The 26,568-nt window shown below is 44.3% G+C and overlaps 1 protein-coding gene and 1 pseudogene across 7 annotated transcripts in view; both read left to right on the top strand.

The window, feature by feature from the left end:
• The window catches only part of LOC106576123 (pleckstrin homology domain-containing family A member 5), an 88,646-nt gene that overhangs the window by 51,135 nt on the left and 10,943 nt on the right, over window positions 1-26,568 (top strand). For 3 of the 7 annotated variants that reach the window (XM_082963854.1, XM_082963856.1, XM_082963853.1), the window contains 10 exons: window positions 931-1,003; window positions 2,696-2,796; window positions 5,728-5,843; window positions 7,126-8,223; window positions 20,098-20,273; window positions 20,595-20,932; window positions 21,147-21,230; window positions 22,172-22,291; window positions 22,944-22,997; window positions 24,372-24,452. In XM_082963854.1, the coding sequence (XP_082819980.1) occupies window positions 931-1,003; window positions 2,696-2,796; window positions 5,728-5,843; window positions 7,126-8,223; window positions 20,098-20,273; window positions 20,595-20,932; window positions 21,147-21,230; window positions 22,172-22,291; window positions 22,944-22,997; window positions 24,372-24,452 (2,241 nt within the window). The remainder of the gene's footprint in view (window positions 1-930; window positions 1,004-2,695; window positions 2,797-5,727; window positions 5,844-7,125; window positions 8,224-20,097; window positions 20,274-20,594; window positions 20,933-21,146; window positions 21,231-22,171; window positions 22,292-22,943; window positions 22,998-24,371; window positions 24,453-26,568) is intronic. The other 4 variants (XM_082963858.1, XM_082963855.1, XM_082963859.1 and 1 more) reach the window with 2 other exon arrangements.
• Window positions 15,159-15,981, top strand: LOC145861455 (toll-like receptor 13; annotated as a pseudogene).

Below are 26,568 nucleotides of genomic sequence, written 5' to 3'. Positions count from 1 at the left end.
TTGTCAATGTGTCTCGACCCCCTGGCACACACAAGACACAAACACACCCACACTCCCTCACTCCCTGACAACTATCAACATTCGCATCACTCAGTTTCCAACTAGAGTCGGACTGTTGTCAATAACCTTTCTCCTGTATGCTTCCCTCTCTACCATGCTGAATTACCCTTTCAAAGCTGCATTGATTCTCTCTCGAAAGACGTGCCTTTTCTCCTTCTCAAACCTGACAACCAAAGTCTTCTCTTAAAGGGGACATAGTTTATGTATGGTGGCAAGGCTTTGTACTCCTACTCATGCATCAAAAGAAGTTGAATATGAAAACAAGAAAAACAACAAAACAGTCTTAGATTATTTATGTTATGAATAAAAAAGAAAGGCAACGTTAGAAGAGAAGCCGTTAGAGAATAGACTGGAGCTTATTATCTAGAGACTAAAGCCAACTGAAGCACACACACACAGCTATGAAAACAGAAATGGGAAACTTGTCTGGTAGTTATTAAAAATATAAATTAAATCGGGCCAATTTGCTTCAGTGGGAGGAGATAGCTGTGGTTAATGAAACCGTCTGGGATCAGAGGGAGTGTGTACGTTACTTCCTGAACTCCGTGACAGAGTTGGCCACTCCGAGCTGGAGGGACAGCAGGGTGTGCAGGATTTGGTTCTAGCCTAGCTCTACTTACGCATCTAATTCAGCAAATCAAGGTAGGTCTAGATGAAAAACAAGCGTAGCCTATAGGTATCCAGGACCAGGATTGAGGAACACCGCTCTATGCACTAGATCTGATAGCGAATGCTTGAATAGATGGAAGCAATTTGCCAATTATTGTCGAAGGGCTCACCTAGCTTATCAGAGGGCAAGGAAGCGCTTCTACCAAATGTTTTGCTCTCTCAGTATCTGACTGGATTCTCCTATCTTCTGTTACCCTGTAGGACAGCACAGGGATGAAGCTATGGAAGAAGAGGTGGTTTGTGCTGTCTGACATGTGCCTGTTTTACTACAGAGGTGAGACACACACACACACACACTCAAAACGCTACACACGGTCAAAGTTTGAGTATAGGACATCCACCAGGTGCATCATAGCTAGCAGTAAAAGGCAAACGTATTTGTTGCAGACGTAGACATATCACAATTCTCCCAGGTTTCAGAGAGTTTAATTTCCATAAATTGTTCAAATTAAATGGTCCCAGAGTGCAATCAGCCAGCTCTTTCATGACATGCCCGGAGGGGAATTTCCTGTTTATTGGCAAACCAAGAGACGAGAGAAGAGTTCTTAAGAGTGTTGACGTGCTATGCTTTCTGATAACAACATCTAGCTCTCTCTCGCGCTCTTATCTTCTTCACTCACTTCATTTGAACTTAAGTGCTGTCTGTCAATGAGTTTTCAAAGGTAAGGTTTTGACTAGGAATTGTGTCTATCTGCAGGCAGGAAGGAAAGAGGTTGTTGGGGGAATATGAATGACCATGTCTGATTGACTGATGGTTCGGCTCTGGTCAGGATCTCTGTCGCCACAGAATGATCAAATCAAATCTATTCATATCACCACATAGCTTAAAGGTCAAGGTCACCTTGCTTCTTCTTTGTAGAATCTAGTGAAACCCCATTTTTAAATCAAATCAAATGTTATTGTTCACATGTGCCGAATACAACAGGTGTTGTAGACTTGACAGTGCAATGCTTAATTACAAGCCCATTCCCAACAGTGCAGTTAAAAAAAAGAAGACACATATTTGCTAACTAAAAAAGGAAATAGTAACACAGTAAAAATATAACAAGGCTGTATAGAAGGACTACCGGTACCGAGTCAATGTGCAGGGGTACGAGGTAGGTCATTGAGGTAATACAGTATATACATGTGAGTAGAGGTGTTGCTTTCAGAAGGATGAGGTGCTGTGTTCTCATTTCATCTTCTCGATCTCTCTCCCTCTCCTCTCAGTTAATAATGCAGCAGCAGTAGAGCGAGCGGGGCAGAAGCGGGGATGGAGTGCTGCAGGGAATTCTGCTGTACTTGCCTGTTTAAAGTAAACCCTGAAGCTGAGTTTGGGCTCTGTTGGTTTTGCTGCAGTCATGCTGCACTCTACAGATGGTGTGTTACAACACACTGTTGGCATTATACAACCCAGCTTTACGTAACACTCTGAGAAGCAGAGGGATTGATTCCATCATTGTTTACTTGTCTGTCTTTGATGCGGTAGTAACACTGTTGTATGCTCTCACACCCCAGTCAGTGTATTTGTTTACCAAGTTGCGCTGTTAGGATTCAATTTGACTGCGAAATGATAGCTGTTTGGCAAAGCTGCCTGAGGAGAAACGGTTTTGTTGTTCTGTCTGGTTTGGGTACCCTACTGTGTAACATGCTGTAAGCCCGGGATTTGGGGGTTCTTAGTAAAGAAAGAAAGTGAACATCCCGCCATGCTCAACCCTCCCTGCCATGCTCTGATAAACTCCAGCTTAAATGGTCCTATCTGAGACGGTTAACACGCCCAGACCGAAGATAATGCGTCAGAACTTCGTAGGCACCTTTTATGTTTCTGGTACATCCAGTGTCCACTGTCCTGTTAGAATGCTGATAGTTCCCCTCCTCTGATCTCTCCCGACTTTCTTCCACCAGATGGACCATAATGCACTATTCCAAAGCCTGTATCGACATTATAAACCATATATGAGGATTCTTCTCATCCTCTGTCCTGTAGATGAGAAGGAGGAGGGCATTCTGGGTAGTATCCTGCTGCCCAGCTTCCACATCTCCATGCTGTCTGTCGACGACCACATCAGCAGGAAATACGCCTTCAAGGTCAGTACTGTACACACAGACACAGCCCTATTAAGGACGCTGCGCTTCCGCGAGTGGACGGCCTAGGTGGTTGCAATGCGGAGCCCGAAAAATAACTCCGTATCTCCTTGTCCGTCAGTCTGGATTGTATAATGTATGGATATCTGTAAAGAAACTAACCTTTTTTTGTGATAGACAGCGGTAGTTTACGCGGAAGCACATCTTCCCGCTGTATACCACAGCAGAGTTATTGCTTTTGTACTGAATTATTGTAGTGCTATGTATCAACAGCCATTGTCAGACAATCCATTAAGGGTAGGAAGCTATTGGAAGCTATTGGAAGCCATTGGTCACTCACGTCGCGATATCGTGTAGGATTCGAATAGTTCAGCTTTAGTCTCATCCTGTTCAGCTCCCTCGCCCATGCTCGCATCGCTCAACGGGCCCTCGCCCACTCTTCTTCTCTCTCTTTCCTTCCATTGAAAGTGAATGGCTTCTATGTTTCACCACGCGATGCTGCTTTCTAGTGTAAACACACTGTAACACACACACTTTTCTGCGCTTTTGGTCTTTCCTTTCAGAGAATCTCTGGAAATGCGTTTTTTATATGGAGAGCTCTTTGTGCGTAGATCCATGATAAAGTCAATAGATTTTCTAGTCTCAATAGGCAAGAGAGTGATTGGAGCAAGATGGGCAGAGAGAATATGAAGGAAAGTATATACTGATACAATACTATATCCACCTTCTGAGCATGTTATCCTCACATACCGTTTCACACAATCATCACAGTCAACACCGATTCACTCCTACACATTGACACCGTCTATAACTCAGTAACAAACCCATCCGTTCTCTACCCCCCCACATCCCCTACTGTCTGTCCTCTCCTCTGCTGTGTGTTAGGGCACATCCCAAATGGCACCCTATTCCCTATATAGTACACTAGCCCTGATCTAAAGTAGTGTACTATACAGTGCCTTGCAAAAGTATTCACCCCCCTTGCCATTTTTCCTATTTTGTTGCATTACAACCTGTAATTTCAATGGGTTTTTATTTGGATTTCATGTAATGGACATACACAAAATAGTCAAAATTAGTGAAGTAAAATTAACAAAAAATAACTTCTTTCAATAAATTGAAAAAAATGTAATACGGAAAAGTGGTGCGTGCATATGTATTCACACCCTTTTCTATGAAGCCCCTAAATAAGATCTGGTGCGACCAATTACCTTCAGAAGTCACATAATTAGTTAGATTGCACACAGCTGGACATTATTTAAGTGTCACATGATCTGTCACATGATCTCAGTGTATATATACACCTGTTCTGAAAGGCCCCAGATTCTGTAACACCACTAAGCAAACAGCACCACGATGACCAAAGTGCTCTCCAAACAGGTCAGCGACAAAGTTGTGGAAAAGTACAGATAAGGGTTGGGTTATAAAAAAAATATCTGAAACTTTGAACATCCCACGGAGCACCGTTAAATCCATTATTAAAAAATGGAAAGAATATGGCACCACAACAAAACTGCCAAGAGAGGGCCGCCCACCAAAACTCACGGACCAGACAAGGAGGGTCTTAATCAGAGAGGCAACAAAGAGACCAAAGATAACCCTGAAGGAGCTGCAAAGCTCCACAGCGGAGATTGGAGTATCTGTCCATAGGACCACTTTAAGCCGTACACTCCACAGAGCTGAGCTTTACGGAAGAGTGGCCAGAAAACAGACATTGCTTAAAGAAAAAAATAAGCAAACACGTTTGGTGTTCGCCAAAAGGCATGTGGGAGACTCCCCAAACATATGGAAGAAGGGACTCTGGTCAGATGAGATTAAAATTGAGCTTTTTGGCCATCAAGGAAAACACTATGTCTGGCGCAAACCCAACACCTCTCATCACCCCGAGAACACCAAGCATGGGGGTGGCAGGTTCATGCTGTGGGGATGTTTTTCATCTGCAGGGACTGGGAAACTGGTCAGAATTGAAGGAAGGATGGATGACGCTAAAAACAGGGAAATTCTTTTGAGGAAACCTGTTTCAGTCTTCCAGAGATTTGAGACTGGGATGGAGCTTCACCTTCCAGCAAGACAATGACCCTAAGCATACTGCTAAAGCAACACTCAAGTGGTTTAAGGGGAAACATTTAAATGTCTTGGAATGGCCTAGTCAAAGCCCAGACTTCAATCCAATTGAGAATCTGTGGTATGACTTAAAGATTGCTGTACACCAGCGGAACCCATCCAACTTGAAGGAGCTGGAGCAGTTTTGCCTTGAAGAATTGGCAAAAATCTGTGGCTAGATGTGCCAAGCTTATAGAGACATATCCCAAGAGACTTGCAGCTGTAATTGCTGCAAAAGGTGGCTCTACAAAGTATTGACTTTGGGGGTGTGAATAGTTATGCATGCTCAAGTTTTTTTTTTTTTTTCTTATTTCTTGTTTGTTTCACAATAAAACATATTTTGATCTTCAAAGTGGTAGACATGTTGTATAAATCAAATGATACAAACCCCCCCCCCCAAAAAAAATCAATTTTAATTCCAGGTTGTAAGGCAACAAAATAGGAAAAATGCCAAGGGCGGTGAATACTTTCGCAAGCCACTGTATAGGGAATAGGGTGCCAATTGGGACGCTGACTTAGTGTCAGTCTCTGCCTCTGCAGCAGGAAACGAGAGTAACACTCAGCTTGGAGTGTCTTCCTGTCGCTCATATTTATGGTCCTAAGCCTTAGCAGGTAATTAAAGTTAGCTACACAGCCTTGGAGTGGTAGGGATGCACACACACATTCACGCTCAAACACACAGGCGTGTGTGCACAGACAGACTGACAAACACATGCACACCTCTTCCAAAGAAGGTGATGTAAACACTCCCTGTGGTCTTGCCAAGGTTACCCACTTACCTTCCTCACACTCCTCTGTCTTACCAACTCTCCCTCTCTCTCTCCCTGCTAGGCGACCCACTCCAACATGAGGACATACTACTTCTGCACAGACACGGCCAAAGACATGGAGTCCTGGATGAAAGTGATGACGGACGCAGCCCTGGTCCACACAGAGCCAATCAGAAGGTGGGTAAACCCAGATAGAACTGCCCACAAACCCAAATCCCTCCTATAGCAGCCAGCCAGCCTTGATTGCCTGACCTATGGCAATGAAACCTACCAACAGCGATTGCATTTGTTTTGTAAGTAAATGGACAGCCGTGAAAGACTGCAGTATTTCTTGCAGAAGCGAGAAATCGCATAAATTTAAAGACAATTACCAGATGGTGTGTTGAAGATGCATTGCTGAGAAGAAGAAGCTATACCTTTGGGGCTATACAGCACAGCAATGGTATCCATCCTCACTGCCTCCAGTCAAACTTTCTTTCTTCTGTTGGTGTGGCACATCAGAGGCAACAAAATTGAAGCGTTAGTTCTTCTTGCTTCTGCACTTCACACTCCATACAACAAAATACTTTTAGTGCTGTTGGTAATTGCAGTGTTTTAGCCGTGAGCTGTTCGTGAAGGCTTATCGACATGGGCATACAGAGCTTTATACTCTGGAGAGACTCCGATAGACAGTGACACCTTCTCTTCACTGTCCTGGAAGCACAGCACACCAGCAGTCCTAGCTTCATCATTGCGGCGTGATGCAGGCCGCGTCTGGAGGTTTGTTTGTATGTCTGCACACTGCAAGTACTTCAGCACTGCTCTCATCTTAAAGTCTGGCAATAGAAATTGGACATACTGCCATTACTGTACCTTTACCTCACTGAGAAATACTAGGAAAACCCCAGGTAGAAATGCATAAAGTACTGGGGCATTAGATTAGCAGTCACCAGTGGCCGTCACTGTGACTTGTCCCTGAGCGCAGTAGGCGTTAAAGGACTGTGGCCAGCCTAGAATTGAGCTATTTCCCTCTGGAGTACCAGACCTGTTAATGGCCTTTCTGTAACAGACTGAAAGGTTGCAGCAGTGAATGGCTGCTCAGTCAAAGTAGCCATGTCTCACTGTGCCCTCAGAGTGCTGAGGACAGACAGTGATGTTTTAAAAACCACTCACTTTCTCTGCTCCTCTCTGGTCCCCCGAGGCAGGCAGGCATATAGTCAGGCAGGTTGGAGGAGGGTAGACGTAGCAGTAGAGCCCAACGCCTGACACCCACACAGCAGGAGTCCATTGTTGGAATGCGAAAATATGTTTTTCTGTGAACCTGCCTGGTAATGGCTTGTTGATGTATATTTATCTTCATCTTTTTATCATTCATCTGTCTTTTTTTCTTTCTCTTACTGTTTCCAATCCCTGTCAATCCCTGTTCTCTCCCTCCTTTTCTCACGTCCATCACGCTCCCTCCCTGCTCTCTCTCTCCCAGACTGGATAAGTTGAAGGTGGACCGCTGCTGTCCCCAGGAGGTGAACAACATCCTGAACCACAACCGGGTTCTGACCCGACCAGAGATCCAGAACAACGAGAGGAACCTTGAGCCGCGCCAGCCCTCCATCACCCGCAGCATGGACCGCACAGATGGGGACAGGAAACACAAAGACCCCGAGAAACACACCCTCCAGAGAGAGCGGGAACGCTACACCCTGCAGAAAGACGGAGAGAGATACTCCCTTCAGAAAGACGGGGTGAGCTACACGCTGCAGAGAGACGGAGAGAGGTACCTTTTGCAGAAAGACGGAGAGAGGTACGCCCTGCAAAAAGACGGGGAGCGGTATTCCTTGCAGAAAGATGGAGGCGAACGATATTCTGTGCCTAAAGATGTTCAGATGGAGAAATACGCACCTCAGAAAGACGGGGAGAAGTACATGTTACAGAAAGATGGAGAGAGATATGCACTGCAAAAAGAAGGAGAGAGATACACCCTCCAGAAAGATGGACAGAAATACAACCTCCAGAAAGGGGTAGAAAGACAAACGTCTATGACTGAGAAAGATCGGTCAGATCGTTATGGGACCCTTGATGAAAGACAGAAGTATAAAACTCTACGGGAAGGGAGTAAGTGTGGTACCGTGAGGGATGGAGAGAAGCATGGGACGCTCGATAAGTATGGTACCCTTAGGGAAGTGGATAAGTATGGAACCCTCCGTGAAGGGAACAAGTATGGATTCCAGAGGGATGGCAGTGCTGAGAGGCCTCTGACTAAAATCAACAGCATCAAGCTCCAACCAGCCCAGGCAGCAGCCATCGCAGCAGCAGTTACAGCCTCCCGCCAGGTACAGGTCTCCCAGCACATGGCCCCACATCAGGTCAACGGCTCTGGGGAGCGGGCTGGGGACCACAGCCCAGGGGAGGTGGTAGGCACCCTGGGCAGAGGAGCAGGAAAGGCCCAGGACCCGCCTCAGAACCAGACCCATAACCAGCAAGCCCAGGAGCCAGAGAAGAGTCTGACCAGAACCAACTCCATGAGGCAGCTGGAGAACTGGGTTAGGACCCAGAGGACACAAGAGGATGACGATACCAGGAGGTATGGGGTTGGTGTGTCTTTCTGTCTGTCTGTCTGCGTGCACACCCGTGTGTTTTGGGGTGTTGTGTGTTGGGGTTGGTTGTGTTTCTGTATGTCTGTCTGTTTCTTTATTGGTCTGTGCATACCCATGCCTCTCTGAAATCTGTTACTGTTCTCTCAGATAGTGCAAACTCATTGTCAAAGCAAAAACCACCTCAAATCAAATCAAATTTTATTGGTCACATAAACATGATTAGCAGATGTTAATGCGAGTGTAGCGAAATGCTTGTGCTTCTAGTTCCGACAATGCAGTAATATCTAACAAGCAAAATCCACCTCTGTGTCTGCAGTGCGCTCTGTCAGTGAGTCAGCCAGCCATCTAGAGGTTAGGATGTCTCTAAGAGTACCGGGCGGACAGAGACAGAGAAATAAAAAACAACCTCTTTGCTCGTGGCTATATCTCCCAGACCTCTTTATCTTGACCATACCCCTCTCTCTCTCTCTTTCATTCTCTCTCTCTCTCTCTCTCTCTCTCTCTCTCTCTCTCTCTCTCTCTCTCCTCGCTGTCTCTGCTCAGTACTCTAGCATCCTTGGCCTCGAGAGCTAAAAGCTTTTCATGTCACCGCTGTATGTCGTCAGGGATCATGCACTCATTTTGCTGGGCTTGTTTGAGAACAGGAGCGAGGGAATGTTTGCTCCCTGTCTCTTCGTCTCCTCCTCCCATTCCTTTAGATGAATAAGTTATGGACCTGTGTCCCTGTTACAAGTAGAGCACCGCTGAATGCTCCTATTGCATCATCATCAGTCCTCTATAACAGCCGAGGGAATAGGAGGGAAACTTCCTGATGACATGTTTTTTGGCTGTGTCTCAAATGGCACCCTATTCCCTATGTAGTGCCCTCCTTTTGACCAGGGCCAATAGGGATCTGGTCAAAAGTAGTGCTATACATAGGGAATAGGGTGCCATTTGGTACGTGTAAATACTGATTCCCTCTCTGTGTTATTCCAACAATCTGGTGTTCTCACGTTTCCAATTCCCTTTGACGGAGATAGTGTGTACAATAGCAGTGCAAAGCAAACGCTCAGGTCCCAAGCTTCTATTTGAACTGTGGGCAGCAAGGTGAGATATTAGAGCTGTTGTACTGTGAAATATAGATCAATGAAATTCATATCAATTGCACCTAGTACAGGACTTTATTATTATGTATTTGAAGATAGCTGTCCGGTAAAGGTATTGGCTATTTTTTTATTTATCCTTTTTATTTAACTAGGCAAGTCAGATAAGGAACAAATTCTTATTTACAATGACGGCCTACCCCAGCCAAACCCGGACGACGCTGGGCCAATTGTTCGCCATCCTATAGGACTCCCAATCACAGCTGGATGTGATACAGCCTGGATTCAAACCAGGGACTGTAGTGACACGCCTCTCACACTGAGATGCAGTGCCATAGACCGCTGCGCCACTCGGGAGCCATATAGCTATAGCTCACTGGGCTCTATGGAAGACCGTATGTGCCTGTGTTTGTAGAACATAGGTTATAGATGCATACTTTATGCCCCTGTGCTTGTATGACATTGGCTATTGGCTGTGTTTGAGGTTATGTCTTCTTTACCACTGAGCTCTCTCTGTCCCAACTCTCTGGCTGTGAATTTACTATACTAAGCCCATATTAGGAGCCCAGACATTCAGCCTGCAGCCTCTGCTATAGCCTAGTCTCAGAGCCAGCGAGAATACAGATTAGAGCCAGCGCCCTACTTTCCATTTTCCCTCTCTACCATCCATTAAACTGCATTTGTTTACGGCAATTAAGCCTCTGAAAAGAGGAAGGACTCAGAGGAACTGATGCTAAACAGCACAAACAATGGACTGGTTCAATTGAGCCCCCTGTTCTCTTAATGTCCCCTGTCCCTTTTAGCTTACTGTTGTAATGCCAAATGGACTCTTACCATGCAGTTGTTGTAGGCTTATAATACTGTCAGATGCTCTGTCTCATCCTCAAGGGGATATGCTTTTACTTATCATATACAGGCTAGTTTCTGGACACCATTTTGAGACTTCATAAAGGCCGTTGGTGTCTTTGTGTCTGGTACTTAGCCTTGTTAATAAGCACATTGTCACTCCACTGGCATGTAGTGACTTATTAGCTAGAAAGTACTGTACCTTTGGCAAATCACTGACTCATATTAACACTAGTAGCCAATCACCTCTTACTGTAATGATGTCATGACCTATCCATGGCTCTCCTCTCCTGATAAAGACCTGAGTGTGTCTGTGATATGTTAATAACCCAGCCGTTAATTGTGTCTCCCAGGTATATAAAGGAAAGGTAAAGCTAAAGCTGGGACTTATTAGCATAATGCCTTAATTAGATAAACACACAGGTAATTAGTGGCAGCAGGTAGCCTAGTGGTTAAGAGCATTGAGCCAGTAACCGAAAGGTCGCTGGTTCGATTCCCTGAGCCGACGAGTTGAAAGATCAGTCGATGTGCCCTTGAGCAGAGCACTTAACCCTAATTGGTCCTGGAAGTCACTTTGGATAAGAGTGTCTGATAAATGGCAAAAATGTAAATACAGGTAATTAATATTCTCAACCGGCAGGTAGAGCGTGTTTTGCATGCCGGTCCAAAAATCTACTAAAATGTTAAGAATCGTCGGTTCAGCATTTTTTTTATGCTCATATTACATTATTTCTGCCTTCCGAAAATACCTAATATTTGGTGACAACAGTGTCGAACCACATGTAACTGTGTTGACGGTCATTGATCTACAATGTCTACATTTGCAAGCCGAACAACCCCCAGGCAAAATCAGTAGCCTAGTCAAACTGCGCACTGTGCGCAGCTTCGCACGCTGACCAACGCGAAGGTAGGCAGCCTGTTCCTGATCTTGCACATCTGTGCTCCACCTTCAGCTTGCAAATGCTAAAATGGCTCGTGTGATCTTAGGCTTTAATAGTTGAGTGACAACCTATGTAATTTGCTAGTTTATTGTTATTTATTCGCTGTTGAAAATTGTGTGAAATAAACCGGAAACACAACTCTCATCTGGCTATACCTGCTGAACGGGGCTTACAACAGGTTTTATTTTGATTGTTCAGGTTCTCTATCGGCAATCGTTTTTTAAACAATCAGTGTATATGGTCATTTTTAGATATACAGGGTAAAGTTGATCATTTCATAACGAGGACAGCAATCACTTTTGAGAGGCGCACTTCATGGCCGTAAAGAAAGGAGAAGAGAAAATCACTCTAAGAACTGATGGTAGTGAAATCCCAAATTGTGCTATATATGTTAAACACGTCCACACACACACACACACGTGTCAGCTCATACAGATCCAGCTCAGAGAGGCCCAGCTCATGAGCTCCATCAACAGCAGATTTTAATGTAGAATGGAAAATAAATGTATTTATGCAACAAATGTTAGTGCAGCGAACCATATCGAATCACATCGATTCGTTCTCTAATCAAAAATGAAAGGTTCAAACTAAACGCATCATTTCTGTGTCATATCAGAGTCCATGTATCTACAGGTGCATTCGGAAAGTATTCAGACCCCTTGACTTTTTCCACATTTTGTTACATTACAGCCTTATTCTAAAATTGACAAAATTGTTTTGTTTCCCTCATCAATCTACACACAATACCCCATAATGACAAAGCAAAAACTGTTTTTTTGCATAAGTATTCAGACCATTTACGCAGCACTTTGTTGAAGAACCTTCGGCAGTGATTACAGCCTTGCGTCTTCTTGGGTTTGACGCTACAAGCTTGGCACACCTGTTTTTGGGTAGTTTCTCCCATTCTTCTCTGCAGATCCTCTCAAGCTCTGTCAGGTTAGATGGGGAGTGTCGCTGTACAGATATTTTCAGGTCTCTCCGGAGATGTTAGATCGGGGTCAAGTCCAGGCTCTGGCTGGGCCACTCAAGGACAATCAGAGACTTGTCACAAAGCCACTCCTGTGTGGTCTTGGCCATGTGCTTAGGGTTGTTGTCCAGTTGGAAGGTGAACCTTCGCCCCAGTCTGAGGTCCTGAGCGCTCTGGAGCAGGTTTTCATCAAGGATCTCTCTGTACTTTACTCTGTTAATCTTTGCCTCGATCCTGACTAGTCTCCCAGTCGCTGCTGCTGAAAAACATCCCCACAGCATGATGCTGCCACCACCATGCTTCACCATAGTTTTCTCCAGACATGACGCTTGGCATTCAGGCCAAAGAATTCAATCTTGTTTCTCATGGTCCGAGAGACCTTTAGGTGCCTTTTGGCAAACTCCAAGTGGGCAGTCATGCATTTACTGAGGGGCTTCCATCTGGCCACTCTACCATAAAGGTCTGATTTTGGTGGAGTGCTGCAGAGATGGTTGTCCTTCTGGAAGGTTCTCCCATCTCCATAGAGGAACTCTGGAGCTCTGTCAGAGTGACCATTGGGTTATTGGTCACCTCCCTGGCCTAGGCCCTTCCACCCTGATTGCTCAGTATGGCTGGGCGACCAGCTCTAGGAAGAGTCTTGTTGGTTCCATACTTCTGCCTTTTTAAGTGATGGAAGCCATTGTGTTCTTGGGGACCTTCAATTCTGCAGACATGTTTTGTACCCTTCCCCTGACCTGTGCCTTGACACAATCCTGTCTCTGAGCTTTATGGACAATTCCTTCAACCTCATGGCTTGGTTTTTGCTCTGACATGCACTGTCAACTGTGGAATGTTATATAGACAGGTGTGTGCCTTTTCAAATCATGTCCAATCAATTGAATTTACCACAGGTGGACTCCAAGTTGTAGAAACATCTCAAGGATGATCAATTGAAACAGGATGCATCTGAGCTCAATTTGAGTCTCATAGACTCAATACATAAGTTTGAATACTTATGTAAGTAAGTTATTTCTGTTTTGTGTTTTTAATGCATTTGCAAACATTTCTAAAAACCTGTTTTCGTTTTGTCATTATGGGGTATTGTGTGTAGAGGATTTTTAATTATTTAGTCAATTTTAGAATAAGGCTGTAACATAACAAATATGTGGAAAAGTCAAGGGGTCTGAATACTTTCCGAAGGCACTGGAGGTATCGAATTGCCTTGAAAGGGAAAGCTGCACATCCCTATTGATTGGTCAACTCCCCCAGCCCTCTTGCAAAAATTTACATCATTTGTATCCTTTTGGGTTTCTGCAGTTTAGTGTTTTGGCACTTTGCCCACTGAGAGGGCTGTAAGAGAACTCAAAATCAGTCACCAAAAATATGGGATAATAGGCAGGAATTCAGTTGCACCATTCCTGTTAGACATTGAAGAGTAGGAATATGAAAATAAATAGTTAAAATGTAAAAGGCTATAAAGCAAGAATTCTTAAATGTTCTCAACCAACTAGTTTATATGTGGGTAAAATGTATGGTGGATTAATCTTTTTTTTTTCTTCAAAATACTTGGTGAAAAATGTGATTAAATTGTTGTCAACTCATTATATTAGGCAGCATAAATTGGTGTTAAACCACATTTCATGACCCATGGGGTCAATTAATCATTATTCAGACTTAAGGTCGCCTATAAAATAATCAATATAATAGTAATTGAAAACTGCACTTAATTTTCTCAAAATGTAGTCTGAATATGTGGAAAATATGGTGGAAGAACCTGGATCATTTGAAATTTAAGAACCATTTTGAGGGACATTGCACCCTATAAACCACCTGAAAACGCATGAATTTCAATGTAATTGATTTTTCATGTTTGGACTGACGAAATTACCATAACATCAGTCCTCATTTAACAATGGTTAACCTACATATAAAAGCCATCGAAGCAAACCTGAAGTAAATTTAGAAATATTGTTTAGATTATAAAAAATGCTATGCAAATTACCATTCTAATATGGCTTTGCTAGTAATAACCCTCTTGACTCCTCAACAGTCTGGTAGAGGTCTGTAATTTCCAGAATAAATATGAAGTTGTAAAAAAAAAATATTGGCAGTTGTTATTTAAGTTATAGGAATGCTTACTTTATCAACAATATGTTTTTCAAGAAGAGAGTTAAAAGGATTAAGATTAGCAATGATGATTGTATAAAATTTTGAGCTATATTGTATGCTCACAAAATTGGGAAATTATATTATTTTATACTAATACTAATGTCTTGAGAACCTGCAGTCTCTAGATTTATCGTGTAGTTTCATTTCAGACATTGAAGACTTTGCTTTCTTCGGATTGGCAAATCTGGAGTCCTTAAACATTACACAAAATAATATAACCCAGTTATATGCAAACACGTTTATTGATTTACATAGTCTGACATTGTTAGACCTCAGGGAAAATCCACAGATCTACAATATTGAAGCAATGTCTTTCGCACAACTTACATGTCTGAGACGAGTGTTTCTGGGGTAGTTGAACTATCCACCAAGAGAACCTGTGATCAAGCTGAATCTGACACTTGTATTCGGTGACATTCTGAGTCACCTGACTCATCTGTACATTAGTTCAGGTATGAGGCCAATGCAGTTGATCATTGGCAGTAACGTCACATCTAAACAGAACCTGAGTCTCCAACTCAAAGGCCAGACAGTGTCATTTTGAAGACTGTGACAGACCCTTCTTTCAGTCTGTAACCCATCTTAATGCTGATGCTGAAGAATTCCTTTGTGGATCTGAATTCATGGGAAAGTACTTCAGGTCTGTGGAGACATTTGTGTACAGATCAAAGCTTTCAGCTAAAAGTGGATTTAACATCAATGAATCAGCTGATTCACCTGAGGAAACTGACTCTAATACAGGTGGATCTTTTAATACAGCGTTCTGCCGACATCATTTTTCACAACCGGACCAAACTGGAGGTTCTGAAACTTTCAAACTGCAGGATTGACTCTTTGGAGGGGGGTTTAACTAAAGACTTTAAATCCTTGAAAACATTATATTTGCGTATCGAGAACATTTATCATGTAATCTACAGCTTTACTGAACCTCTCTCTAGCCTAAAGTATTTGATACTTGATACATTACAGATTTTTTGCAGTTGTGACAATGCTTGGCTCATTGCATGGGCAAAGGGGTACAGGCTGGTTGAAGTGATCATGCTTAATCATGAAGTTATGTATAATTTAGAGGACTTGATATGCTTGTCAGACAATGGACTAGACACACCTAACTTTGTCAAGTACACAGAAGCCAACTGCACAACAGAGGTGGGCTTTGTGCTCTTTGCTGTGACTGGCCTGGGAGTCCTGTTCTTCATGCTTGTGGTGCTGGTCCATAATCTGGCTGGTCCTTACCTCCTCCATCTCTACGACATCATCCTTGGCTGGCTGTCGGAGGCAACGCGATCAAACACCAGGGGCGCTACCACTACGATGCGTTTGTCTCCTACAGCCGGAAGGACGAGCGATGGGTGGTGGAGGAGCTACTACCCAACCTGGAGAAGAGGGGTCCCCCTTTCCTACGCCTCTGTCTGCACAGCCTGCAGGGACTTCCAGCTGGGGAAGGACATTGTGGAGAACATCACAGACAGCCTCTACCGGAGCCGCTGCACACTCTGCCTGGTCAGTCGCCACTACCTGCACAGTAACTGGTGTTCCCTGGAGATGAAGCTGGCCTCCTCCAGGCTGCAGGTGGAGCAAAGGGACATCCTCCTCCTGGTCTTCCTGGAGAAGATCCCCCTTTGCCGGCTGTCTCCCCACCACAGACTGGCTCGCCTGGTCAAGACTAGGACCTATCTGGACTGGCCCCAGGACCCCCATCAGCACCAGGCATTCTGGGACAGACTGTTGGCTAAACTGAAACCTCCAACTGAAGCCTGAGATCAGATGTTTATGTAGGACCTTGTATTAATGCTGAGACAAATAATGTTAGCAGATTTGTTGAGGTATTGCATTTGCAGTTAAAAGTCCTCGGTACTAAGAGCCTCCCGAGTGGCGCAGCAGTCTAAGGCGCTGCATTGCAGTGCTTGAGGCGTCATTACAGACCCGGGTTCGATCCCAGGCTGTGTCACAGCCGGCCGTGACCGGGAGACCCATGAGGCGGCACACAATTGGCCCAGCGTCGTCCATCGAGCTCTAGCAACTCCTCATGGTGGGCCGAGCGCCTGCAGGCTGACTCCTTGGGGCGGGCAAGCACCTGCAAGCTCGGTCGCCAGCTAGACAGTGTTTCCTTCCTCCGCGTCAAAAAGCAGTGTGGCTTGGCAGGGTCGTGTTTCGGAGGACGCATGGCTCTCGACCTTCGCCTCTACCGAGTCCCAAAGCTGCAACTTCCCTACGGACAAGACTGTAGCTACCAATTGGGGAGAAAAAGTTTAAAAAAATAATTTAATAATCCTCGGTACAAAACGTCTACCGGTATTTGAGGTTTGTTTAGACAATTCTGATTCCTTAAATTAAATAAGCCTGTTTATTTTTTTGTCTCCAATCAGTTCCTATAAAAAGAAATTCAACACCTTATCACTAACACATATGTTTGTTTGCGTCTTTGTTGCTTAGAGGACCTGAAAAAGGCTCCATCACTGGTTGTATACTATTTTTGTCGTATATCAGGGTAAAACCAATGTGACCATCTGCTGTATGCTGCTTTGAATGACAATGCATGAATAACCATGAACCATTTATTTTAATTTTAACATAGATCAGAGGTTTGTACATACATTTAGTTGCTAGTTGTTTAACAAATGTTTTGCCTGTATATGGTTTACTACAACAATTCTTAACTCATGGGTGTAGGGAGGTGTCTCCCTTTCTGGACAATTAAGTTATTTCTGCGCTATATTTGTGAGTTGGAGGGAACCTAGTTTTATTGTATATTGTTAACATTTAAGTACCTTACAGTGATTGTTTTCAATTAAAATGGTAAAAATGAAATAAAAATTGGGTTTTAGCAAATAGCAATTTCTCAAGCAAGATTTGGTGACGTCGCCAGGCAGGCAAAATTCCATCCCAACAAAACAGGCTGAAATCTCAGCCGATCTTTTCAAACAGCTCTTACACTAAAAGGGCATTATCATTTTCACATATTCACAGTATAATTCCAACCTCATTGTGTGTAAATATTTATAAAGCACAGGAAAATCTCACTTTTGACTGCGTTGTGCCTTCAAAAAACAATTGCCCTGCCTTAGCAGAAGGAGTTATTTATATTTTCAAAGACCACAGAGAACTGTCCTCTCATCAGACCAGTTTTCAGCAGCTTGCCTAGACCAGCAATGCACCGACTATGGTAGGCCACAGAGTAGGCCTGTTATGGCTGTCTAGCCTCCATTATTATGGCGTCTGATGGAGAGTACAGCCTTATCAGTATAAGCCACAGAGAAGCTTATACTGGGAGTAACCTGCCTAAGACCTGAAGAATTTATGTTAGCTCCTTGAGGCTTGAGCTCTGTGGGCAAACATAAGTAGTAGACCCGGGTTCATACCCAGTTGGTCACAGAAGCATCTCTCTAGCCACAAGTTAAGCCCTCCCCAGGTCTTCCTAGTGGTCGTCCAGGGTGAAAGTTGCAGACGGACCAGGGGGTCCCGTTCTTTATCAAGGTGACTATGGACTCCATAGAGATTAGGGGGCTGCACACACATGACATTGTCACAGGGAAAGCCAGGGGGATCAGACTGGAAAGCTGTTAATGTCGGCGCTGCCTAGGTGGGTGGGTAGATTTACAGAGCGGAGGGCGCGGCAGACGAATCTCAGGACTTCTGCTACTTTTTCCGCCACGCAATTTGCTTCCGTCGTACTGTACATTCCTATAGAGTCGACCAGATACCTGTCAGTGAGTACAGTATGATATCGACCCAGAGTGGAGTCTGTCGGCGAGCCAAACATGCGTCCTCCCAGTGTAATAATGTAGTTATAAAGGCAGCAGGTTGGCATTTATTGGGATGAATCTTGTCCTGGAGGTAACTCGTTACGTAATCCGATTACTTTTATGAGTAACAGAGTAGAGTAACCCATTACTTTTTCAAATTGGGTACTATATTACATTTATTTTGTCAAACAACGAGTGCATTACTTTCAGTGTTGTGTTTCCATGATCCGATCTCGACTTGTTTCCTCATTTAATTCTCCAGTGAGCAGAAAAAGGCTGTTTGGAGAAATGTCATGACAGCGGCTGTCCATAGAAATGTATAGAGGGTGAACCTCTGATCTTTGCCATTGATCGCTTCTGTTATAAATAAGCCCATAGAGAAGACGACAGTAGCAGATTATGGTGACATACTTCAAGTGAAATCCCAAGTTCAAGAACATTAGGAAATGGCGGCACTCCAAAATGGTCAAGAAGACTTAGTCGCGGGAGGACACATTGCTCTGTCTCCTCCCTTTCCACATGTGGTGTGTGTTCGTGTGTATGTGCCTGTAGCATTATTGCTGAGATCTTCATTGCTAAGATAATTTCCAAGAACTTCCTCTATTTACAGACGCCTGATAAGCTTTCCTGTAACCCATATTTATACTAAATAAATTTTAAAAAATGTAAATGTGTGTTCTGTATTGAAAATAGGAAATCTGAACAACTCTCCTACTTGCCTATACTAGTACAAAAAAAATGCACTAAGTCATACATGATCTCAAAAGGTAGCCTGAACGTGTGAAACATGGTGGAAAAACCTGGATCATTAGAAATGAAAGAACTATTTTGGGGACATTGCGCTATACAGCACCTAAAAATGGACACAAAATTACCATGATTTGTTCAAATTTGACATCGTTCTTATTAACATAATAACATATCTACTGTATAAAAGCAATTCAAGGAGATCTAAATTAATGTATATAATATTCTTGTGATGAGTAAAAATGCTATGCAAATTACTATTCTAATATGACATTGCTGGTATGACCCTCTTGACATCTCAAGCGCCTGGTAGAGCTCTGTAATTTCCCAAATTAACATCTAGTTGTAAAACAAAGCTGCTAGATGTTATTATTTGAGTCGTTCGTACTTGGAATTTAAGGTGACATATTTCTTTCAACATGTTTTTTAAGAAGAGGCAGTTAAATGGTTAAGACTGGTTTTTATTACCTACAGCCCATTTCCTGTGAGAGGGAGCTGGAGCCAAGTGCCTTTTACATTAAGTAGCAGGTACTGTACAGTACCTTTTACAGTAGGTAGTAGGTACTGTACAGTACCTTTACAGTAGGTAGTAGGTACTGTACAGTACCTTTACAGTAGGTAGTAGGTACTGTACAGTACCTTTACAGTAGGTAGTAGGTACTGTACAGTGCCTTTTACAGTAGGTACTGTACAGTGCCTTTTACAGTAGGTAGTAGGTACTGTACAGTACCTTTTACAGTAGGTAGTAGGCACTGTACAGTACCTTTACAGTAGGTAGTAGGTACTGTACAGTGCCTTTTACAGTAGGTAGTAGGTACTGTACAGTACTGTTAAGACTAACAGAGAGAGGCAGTAAGCGTGCTGTACAGTACTGTTAAGACTAACAGAGAAAGGCAGTAAGCGTACTGTACAGTACTGTTAAGACTAACAGAGAAAGGCAGTAAGCGTGCTGTACAATACTGTTAAGACTAACAGAGAGAGGCAGTAAGCGTGCTGTACAGTACTGTTAAGACTAACAGAGAGAGGCAGTAAGCGTACTGTACTTGCACTACTAAGTGCCTATTTTTGCTCTTTAGGGGCCCAGGTTCTTCTCTAGAACTATATTTAAGCAATAAGGCATGAGATGGTGTGGTCTATGGCCAATATACCATGGCTAAGGGCTGTTCATAGGCACGACACATCGCGTCATACCCGTGGTATACGGTCTGATATACTACGGCTGTCAGCCAATCAGCATTCAGGGCTCAAACCACCCAGTTTATAAAATGCTATATGAGTGGATTGATTGGTTGATCAAAGTATTTGTAAATCATGCTATTGAAAATCATGTTTTATTAGCTGATTCATTGACTGATTTCCCCCTCCTTGTCCCCCTGTCCTCCAGCATCACCTCCTACCAGACGTTGCCCCGCAACATGCCCAGCCACCATGCCCAGATCGTTCCCCGCTACCCCGAGGGCTACCGTACCCTCCCCAGGAACATGCTGTCCCGACCCGAGAGCATCTGCAGCGTGGCCGGCTCCGTCTACGACCGCGCCCTGGCTCCCACATCCAACTCAGGTGATGGGTTTTAGCCAAGTACAACAGTAAAGTTTATGTCCCCAATGGCACCCCATTCCCTATGTAGTGCACTACTTTTGACCAGGGACTATAGGGGATAAGGTGCCGTTTGGGACGCAGTTGAAGACTTTGCTGTTATACTTGTCTTTCTTGCACTCACACTTCTTTTCTTTCTGGCACTGATTTTGCAGATAGTGGCTATCTTGAGGTTGTACGGTTTTACTTGTAATGATTGCGATATATTGGTTGTTTTAACCTAGTTAAAGTCTGTGTGGATAAGAGCCTCTGCAAAATGACTAAAATGTAAAACTGTAAATGCAGACAAGAGGCGCTCCATGAGGGACGACACTATGTGGCAGCTGTATGAGTGGCAGCAGAGGCAGGCCTTCTCCAGGCAGGGCCCACCACCACCAGGCCACTACGGGACCCTGCCTAGCCCCAAGACCATGGGGAACATCTCTGAGCACCAGGGGGTGGCCCACTCCATCCCCACATCCCCCTCCCATGGATCCCTGGCCCTCTACCACACCTTCTCCCCTCCGGGCCAGCACCGCAGAGACAACCCACCAGGGTCGACTAGGTCCGAGGTGTCCTCACCCGTCTTCAGAGGGGACCAGACTATGACTGTAGACTGCAGGCACAGGACTCACCTCACCAAGGTAACTGACAGAGAATGGACCACAATCATCTAAGCCAGTCTTACACATCCAAATAATCACCAGGGGTTTTAACACAGAAATGACTGGAATTGCTCTGCATTGGGCAGTAGGTATTTAGTTTATTAATAAAGCATTCATTTTACTTGTCGGCCAGTTGAAATCAGTACATGTAACAGAGCATCCTGTCCTCGTCCTGCCTCTCTCTCTCTCTCAGTATAACTACCCACCTGACCGCCGATCCATGCCAGCAGGCATCCCAGTGCAGACCATTACCCCACAGTCACTACAGGGCAAGACGGTGAGTCACCTAACTATCTCTTACCTCATTCACCTCTTCTCTGCTTTCTTGTTCTCCTCTCCACTGTCCTCTTTTCTCTCGGCAACAATGCATTGTGAATGATAGTTATGCTATTGGTATGATTTCGATGGGAAGCAAATACAAATCTGTTTTTGTGACAGGAATAAAAACAAGCACACAAGCTATCATGTATTACTGTCGTTCTGTCATGCTACAATGGATAGCCTGTATGTGTACTGCATTTCTGTCAGAGTATGTGCCTTGTTACATTCTCTGCTGTCTTTTTATTGCAAGCATCTGTTATTTCTGTCAGTAGCAGACACAATTTGATTAAAATAATGGCATTGTCTTGGTGATGATACGGAAAGAGAGAGACAGTGGCACCAATGAAATTGCCTTTGACTTTGTCCTCTCAAATTGAGTAGACTAGAATGAGCCGGAGAGATTGATATTCTGCACAGTTCATTTTGTAACTCTCTGAATATTATTGGGATTGTCTAACTCCAGTGGAAGGCGCACAGAGCGGCGGCTTCGCACTGCAGTTGATGAGAAATATTTGTGATAAGTGATTTGAAATGATCGCTTTTACTGTTACTGAATATATTCTCTCACTTTTCACCTCCATTTGGAGTCAGGAGACTGAGGGAGTTTATTTCAGCCAGATTCTCTAAAGGTGCAAGTCTTATAACCCAGCCCCAGCACAGGCCGAGACCCAAAACCAGTGTTTCCAAAGGCATCTTGTCCCTAAAGACTTGTCAGAGTCCTGGTTAGAAACATAGGTTAGGGCAGGGATTACAAAAGCGAACACTACTTTTCCTCAGTTTAAAATCGTCGAAAATGGAAAATCAAGAGAGGTTTGGTTAATGTATTTGTTCATTGATCGACCGCTGGATGAATTGACTGTCTCGGTATCTCCTCTGTGTCTACGCTGCGTTGTACAGCCAGAGGAGCTGACCCTGCTGCTAATAAAGCTGCGTCGGCAACAGGCTGAGCTTAACAGCATCCGGGAGCACACTGTGGCTCAGCTAATGATCCTGAGCATGGAGGGGCCCAACGCCAAGGTTAGCATCAGGAGGGTGCACATACACAGCATGTCATTGGTCACCTCCAGGGGTGGTGTGTGTGTGTGTGTGTGTGTGTGTGGTTGGGTGTTGATGTGCCATCTCCATGCAGCTCAAGGCTCTATGAGCAGGCCATGCATTCCAGTGAATGCATATTATGTGTTTGCTCCTACCTGTGTGGTTCAGTGGTGTATGGTTGAGTTTTGGTTGAGTTTTGAACTCCTTTCAACCCTTTGGTGTGCTGTGTTCATCTGGCCTTGATTTCATCTTTTGATCTGTTGACATGCAGAGGACAGCATGGTATGAGTATCATGTGATTGCCTGCTTGTTGTCTGCTGTGGTTTCCCATAACCTTTACGAGGAAAGTGTTGGTAAGTAGTTTGATTTGATGTGTGGTGAACAAATCGTCTTGCAGTGGGTTTTGCATGGTTTGGTTTAGCTCAGTAATCAACAGTAAATGGGGGTGGTTCATGTTTCGGATTAATGCCAAAGCCACAGTAGTGACTTCCTCTTTCATCTCCATCTTTCACTATCAGCTTGTACCAGTTCTACTTCTATTTCCTACCGTTTCCCTTACTCAATCTCCCTTCTCTCTTTCTCTCCTGTCTGACTCTTCTCTCTTCCCTCTTTCTCTACTGCCTTCTGATGTTAGAGTGAGGTTCTGTCTCATCACCTTCAGAGGAACCTCATGTATCTGGAGAGCCAGGTGAGGAGTACTGCTTTATCTCTGGTTGCTCTCCGTCTCTGTCTCCCTCTCTCTGTCTATCTGTGTGTGTGTGTGTTTCTCAGGGTTAGGCACTCCCCGGGGTTGGTCAATACACCCAGCTGCTCTCACGCTGCCCAGGGTTATTAGTGACTCAAATACCAGGGCCGCCTCCTTTTTCTCTTTTCTATACTTTCTCCTTTTCACTCTTTTCTCTCCGGCCCTCCTGAAGCATATACCGTTCACTGCAGAATAGGAGCTGCGCAAACCTGCATTCCCACGGGAGGACATATTGTCTAGCTCAGTACAAGAAAAGTAAAAAAAATACTGTTTAAAATGTTTAAAACGCCTTTCTTGGCATGGTAATGCTGCCCTAAGCTAATAAGCTTACTCGTATGTTTTTGTGCTGTATAGTTCGTACAGTCCCTGGAGAACTGTCTTTATAAAAAAGTAAATGGAAGTCAAGCTTGAGAAAGCACGAGAGCAAACTTCAACTTTTGAGGATGAAGGGAACCTTAAGGGATGTTGTGTTTTCTCATTACGTTTTTAACTTGATGATGTGTACCTGTAGTAAGCTAGTCATGTCATTATCATAATGTAATTAAGACTGTATGGAAACAACCTCCGGGGTTTCAGGTAAAGTGGCTAGGCCTCGCGACTGACGTTCTGACTAACGCTCACTCAGGCACAGATAATCAGGGCAGACGTCTAAAGGTGCCGTTTGTTTTTTGGTTTAGAACTGGTAAATAATTTAGTTCCTGTTTCTGAAAAGGTCATGTGTAGCAGGAGAAACCACTCTACCATGTGTACACGAGGGACCTCACTTAGTGACTTCACGGAGTCTGATTGGGACCCCTCTAACCAAATGTGAAATGATTTGATCTGCCATTTCAAAGGCTTTCACCTCTAATGGCAGACAATTTCACAGCGGTTATGAATGAACTTTATCTCACCGCCGTGCTCCTTCCCCCTGGTCCGTAGGCTCTGATGCATGCAATTGTTTTGCTGTTTGTTGGTAATTATTGGTCGGGATGATATTAAGAAAAGCAGGACCGTTATGTCTCTCCTCCGTCTGCTGAGAGGGACTGGCAATATTGTCTTTGGACCCAACTGTAGCCTCCTTGTATGTACTGTAAACATACTAGGACTTCTCCCAACAGTTCTGGGCCTTTATGGTACAGGTGGTAGCTATGGCCCCAGGGTTGTTGGCTCAAGCCCCCGTCTCACTCAATCACTAGTACCTTATGACAACAATGTGTTCTTTATTTCTATGGATCCTTTCTAGGCTGTGCTGCTGTCTTCAATAACTAACACCTATATTGTACTGTTGTGTGTTGTTGCTCCCTTCCACCCTACCTAACGTCGATCTCCCACTAGACGAAGGACAATGAGCCGTTAATCTTCATGATTCACACTATGATTGAGAACTCTGCTCCAAGGCCTCAACTGTACCACCAAGTAAGGTCTTATTGGCAAACCAATGACTCTTCTCCCGCACTCCTCTCCTCCCTCCATCATCGATCCCTCCTGTTTTTGTACACGTTGGATGCAGTCAGTCGGTTTCCCCTCTTCCCGGTGTCATGATCCCAACATTGTTTGATATGTACCTTCATGTGTTGTTTTGACTACACCACAACCTCGTCATCCATTTTTGCTTTATTCATCAGTCCGAGGTTGAGTTATGGTGGATGCTACGTAGCCATGCCCATCCTACCTCATTGTAACTTGATGGTATTGTTGCTGTTGGGTATTATGGTGGATGTTACCTTAGAGCCATACCCCATCTTCCTGCAATACCAATGCTGTTGTTGATGGATCCTATGTTGGCTTGGCGCTGTACGATCACAGTCAAATCAACACCTCTCTTCTCTGCGCTTTGGAATATTATGTTCAGTCTGTCTATGTGGGTATGATAAGAGCTCAATGCAAAACCTGTTGTTTAAGTAGCCTAGTGGTATGAGCATTGGGCCAGTAACTGAAAGGTTGCTGGACGAATCCCCGAGCTGACAAGGTAAAAATCTGTCCTTCCGCCCCTGAAGGCAGTTAACCCACTGTTCCTAGGCCGTCATTGTAAATAAGAATTTGTTCTTAACTGACTTGCCTAGTTAAATAAAGCTTAAATAAAAAGTTGATCAAATACAATGACTTCCTTATTTGGGTGGTGGCCCAATAGTGTAACAGTGAATGAAAGTGATGAGTGCAGGGGTATTTTATTTTTAGCTGGGGAAATTGTCCTGGAGGGAGTACTGTGTGGGGTCCATAGTCTGGCCTTTCCACTGTGCTATATGATCACTTTATTACAGGTATGACTTCAGCCCTGCTCTCTTAAACCTCCCCCTCATTAGCCGTCCTGGGGTTGAAAATCACCTGCCTGCTCCTTAACTGAAGTAGTCAGGAGTGTCAGGATGGCTGGTTTTCCCAGCTGTGTGTGTGTGCGCGGGATGTGTGACTGTGTGCGGTAATGTGTGTGCCTCCGTGAGGGCCAGATTTAGCCCAGGTCTTTTAGAGGTTTTCATTAGTCAAGCTCCAGCCATGACAGAGTGTACCGGGGGACAGTAATGAAGAGTGCACAGAGGGGACGGTAATTAGTGTGGCACAGGGCACAGAGCTGCCAGCACAGAGGACTATACATCCAGCCTAGCCAACCACTACAGCAGCCCTCTAGCCTCTCTTAAGGGTATGTGTGTGTGTGTGTGTGTGTGTGTGTGTGTGTGTGTGTGTGTGTGTGTGTGTGTGTGTGTGTGTGTGTGTGTGTGTGTGTGTGTGTGTGTGTGTGTGTGTGTGTGTGTGTGTGTGTGTGTGTTAGAACATCCTCTAGTCTCTGGTGACCTCCTGATGCCAGCTTCCTGTCCTCTTCATAGCTTCTTCACACCCCTGGAGCCTCCATCAGTAGGACTGTTATCAATGATGCTAGTGAGGTGGAAAACACAATCTGATTTCCCAGCAGAGGGGGCCTGACACTCCTTATTATGAAATGGACATTTGGGCTGAGAAGTTGTATCCGAAGTGCTGTTAAGTCATAAGAAGGTCAATGAAATTGCATGGAGAGCTCCATCATTTCACCATCCCTCTCTCTCTCTTCTCTCTCTTCTCTCTCTGGGCTTCATTGACCCTGTGGACAACTCTTGTAAGGACACAGATATTTACCACGAAAATCACATCACAAATGAATAACCAGACCATGGGTGCATCTCAATACTCTTGTGGCCTCCTCTCCTCGTGTCATCTCCTTCATCTGCACTGATCGGAAGACATGGGATGGCTGTAAGCAATATGGTGGATACCTACTAGAAATGTGCTTTCACCTGTCCAGTTCTTTAACAAGGAGACAAGTAGACTATTGAGAAGCACCCCATGTCATGGGTCTGTATTACAGGTTGTTTTGCGGTCCCCTGACTGTGGCTGTTTTCACATAGGCAGCCCAATTCTGATATGTTTTTCCACTAATTGGTCTTTTGACCAATCACATCAGATCTTTTCAAATCAGATCTTTTTCAGAGCAGATCTGATTGGTCAGAAGACCATTTAGTGAAAAGAAGATCACAATTGGGCTGCCTGTGTAAACACAGCATGT

This window comes from Salmo salar, chromosome 17 (assembly GCF_965601325.2).
Source record: "Salmo salar chromosome 17, fSalSal1, whole genome shotgun sequence".
Lineage (NCBI taxonomy): Eukaryota > Metazoa > Chordata > Actinopteri > Salmoniformes > Salmonidae > Salmo > Salmo salar.
The sequence above is the reverse complement of the archived record's forward strand: the minus strand, read 5'-3'. Positions and strand labels throughout refer to the sequence as shown.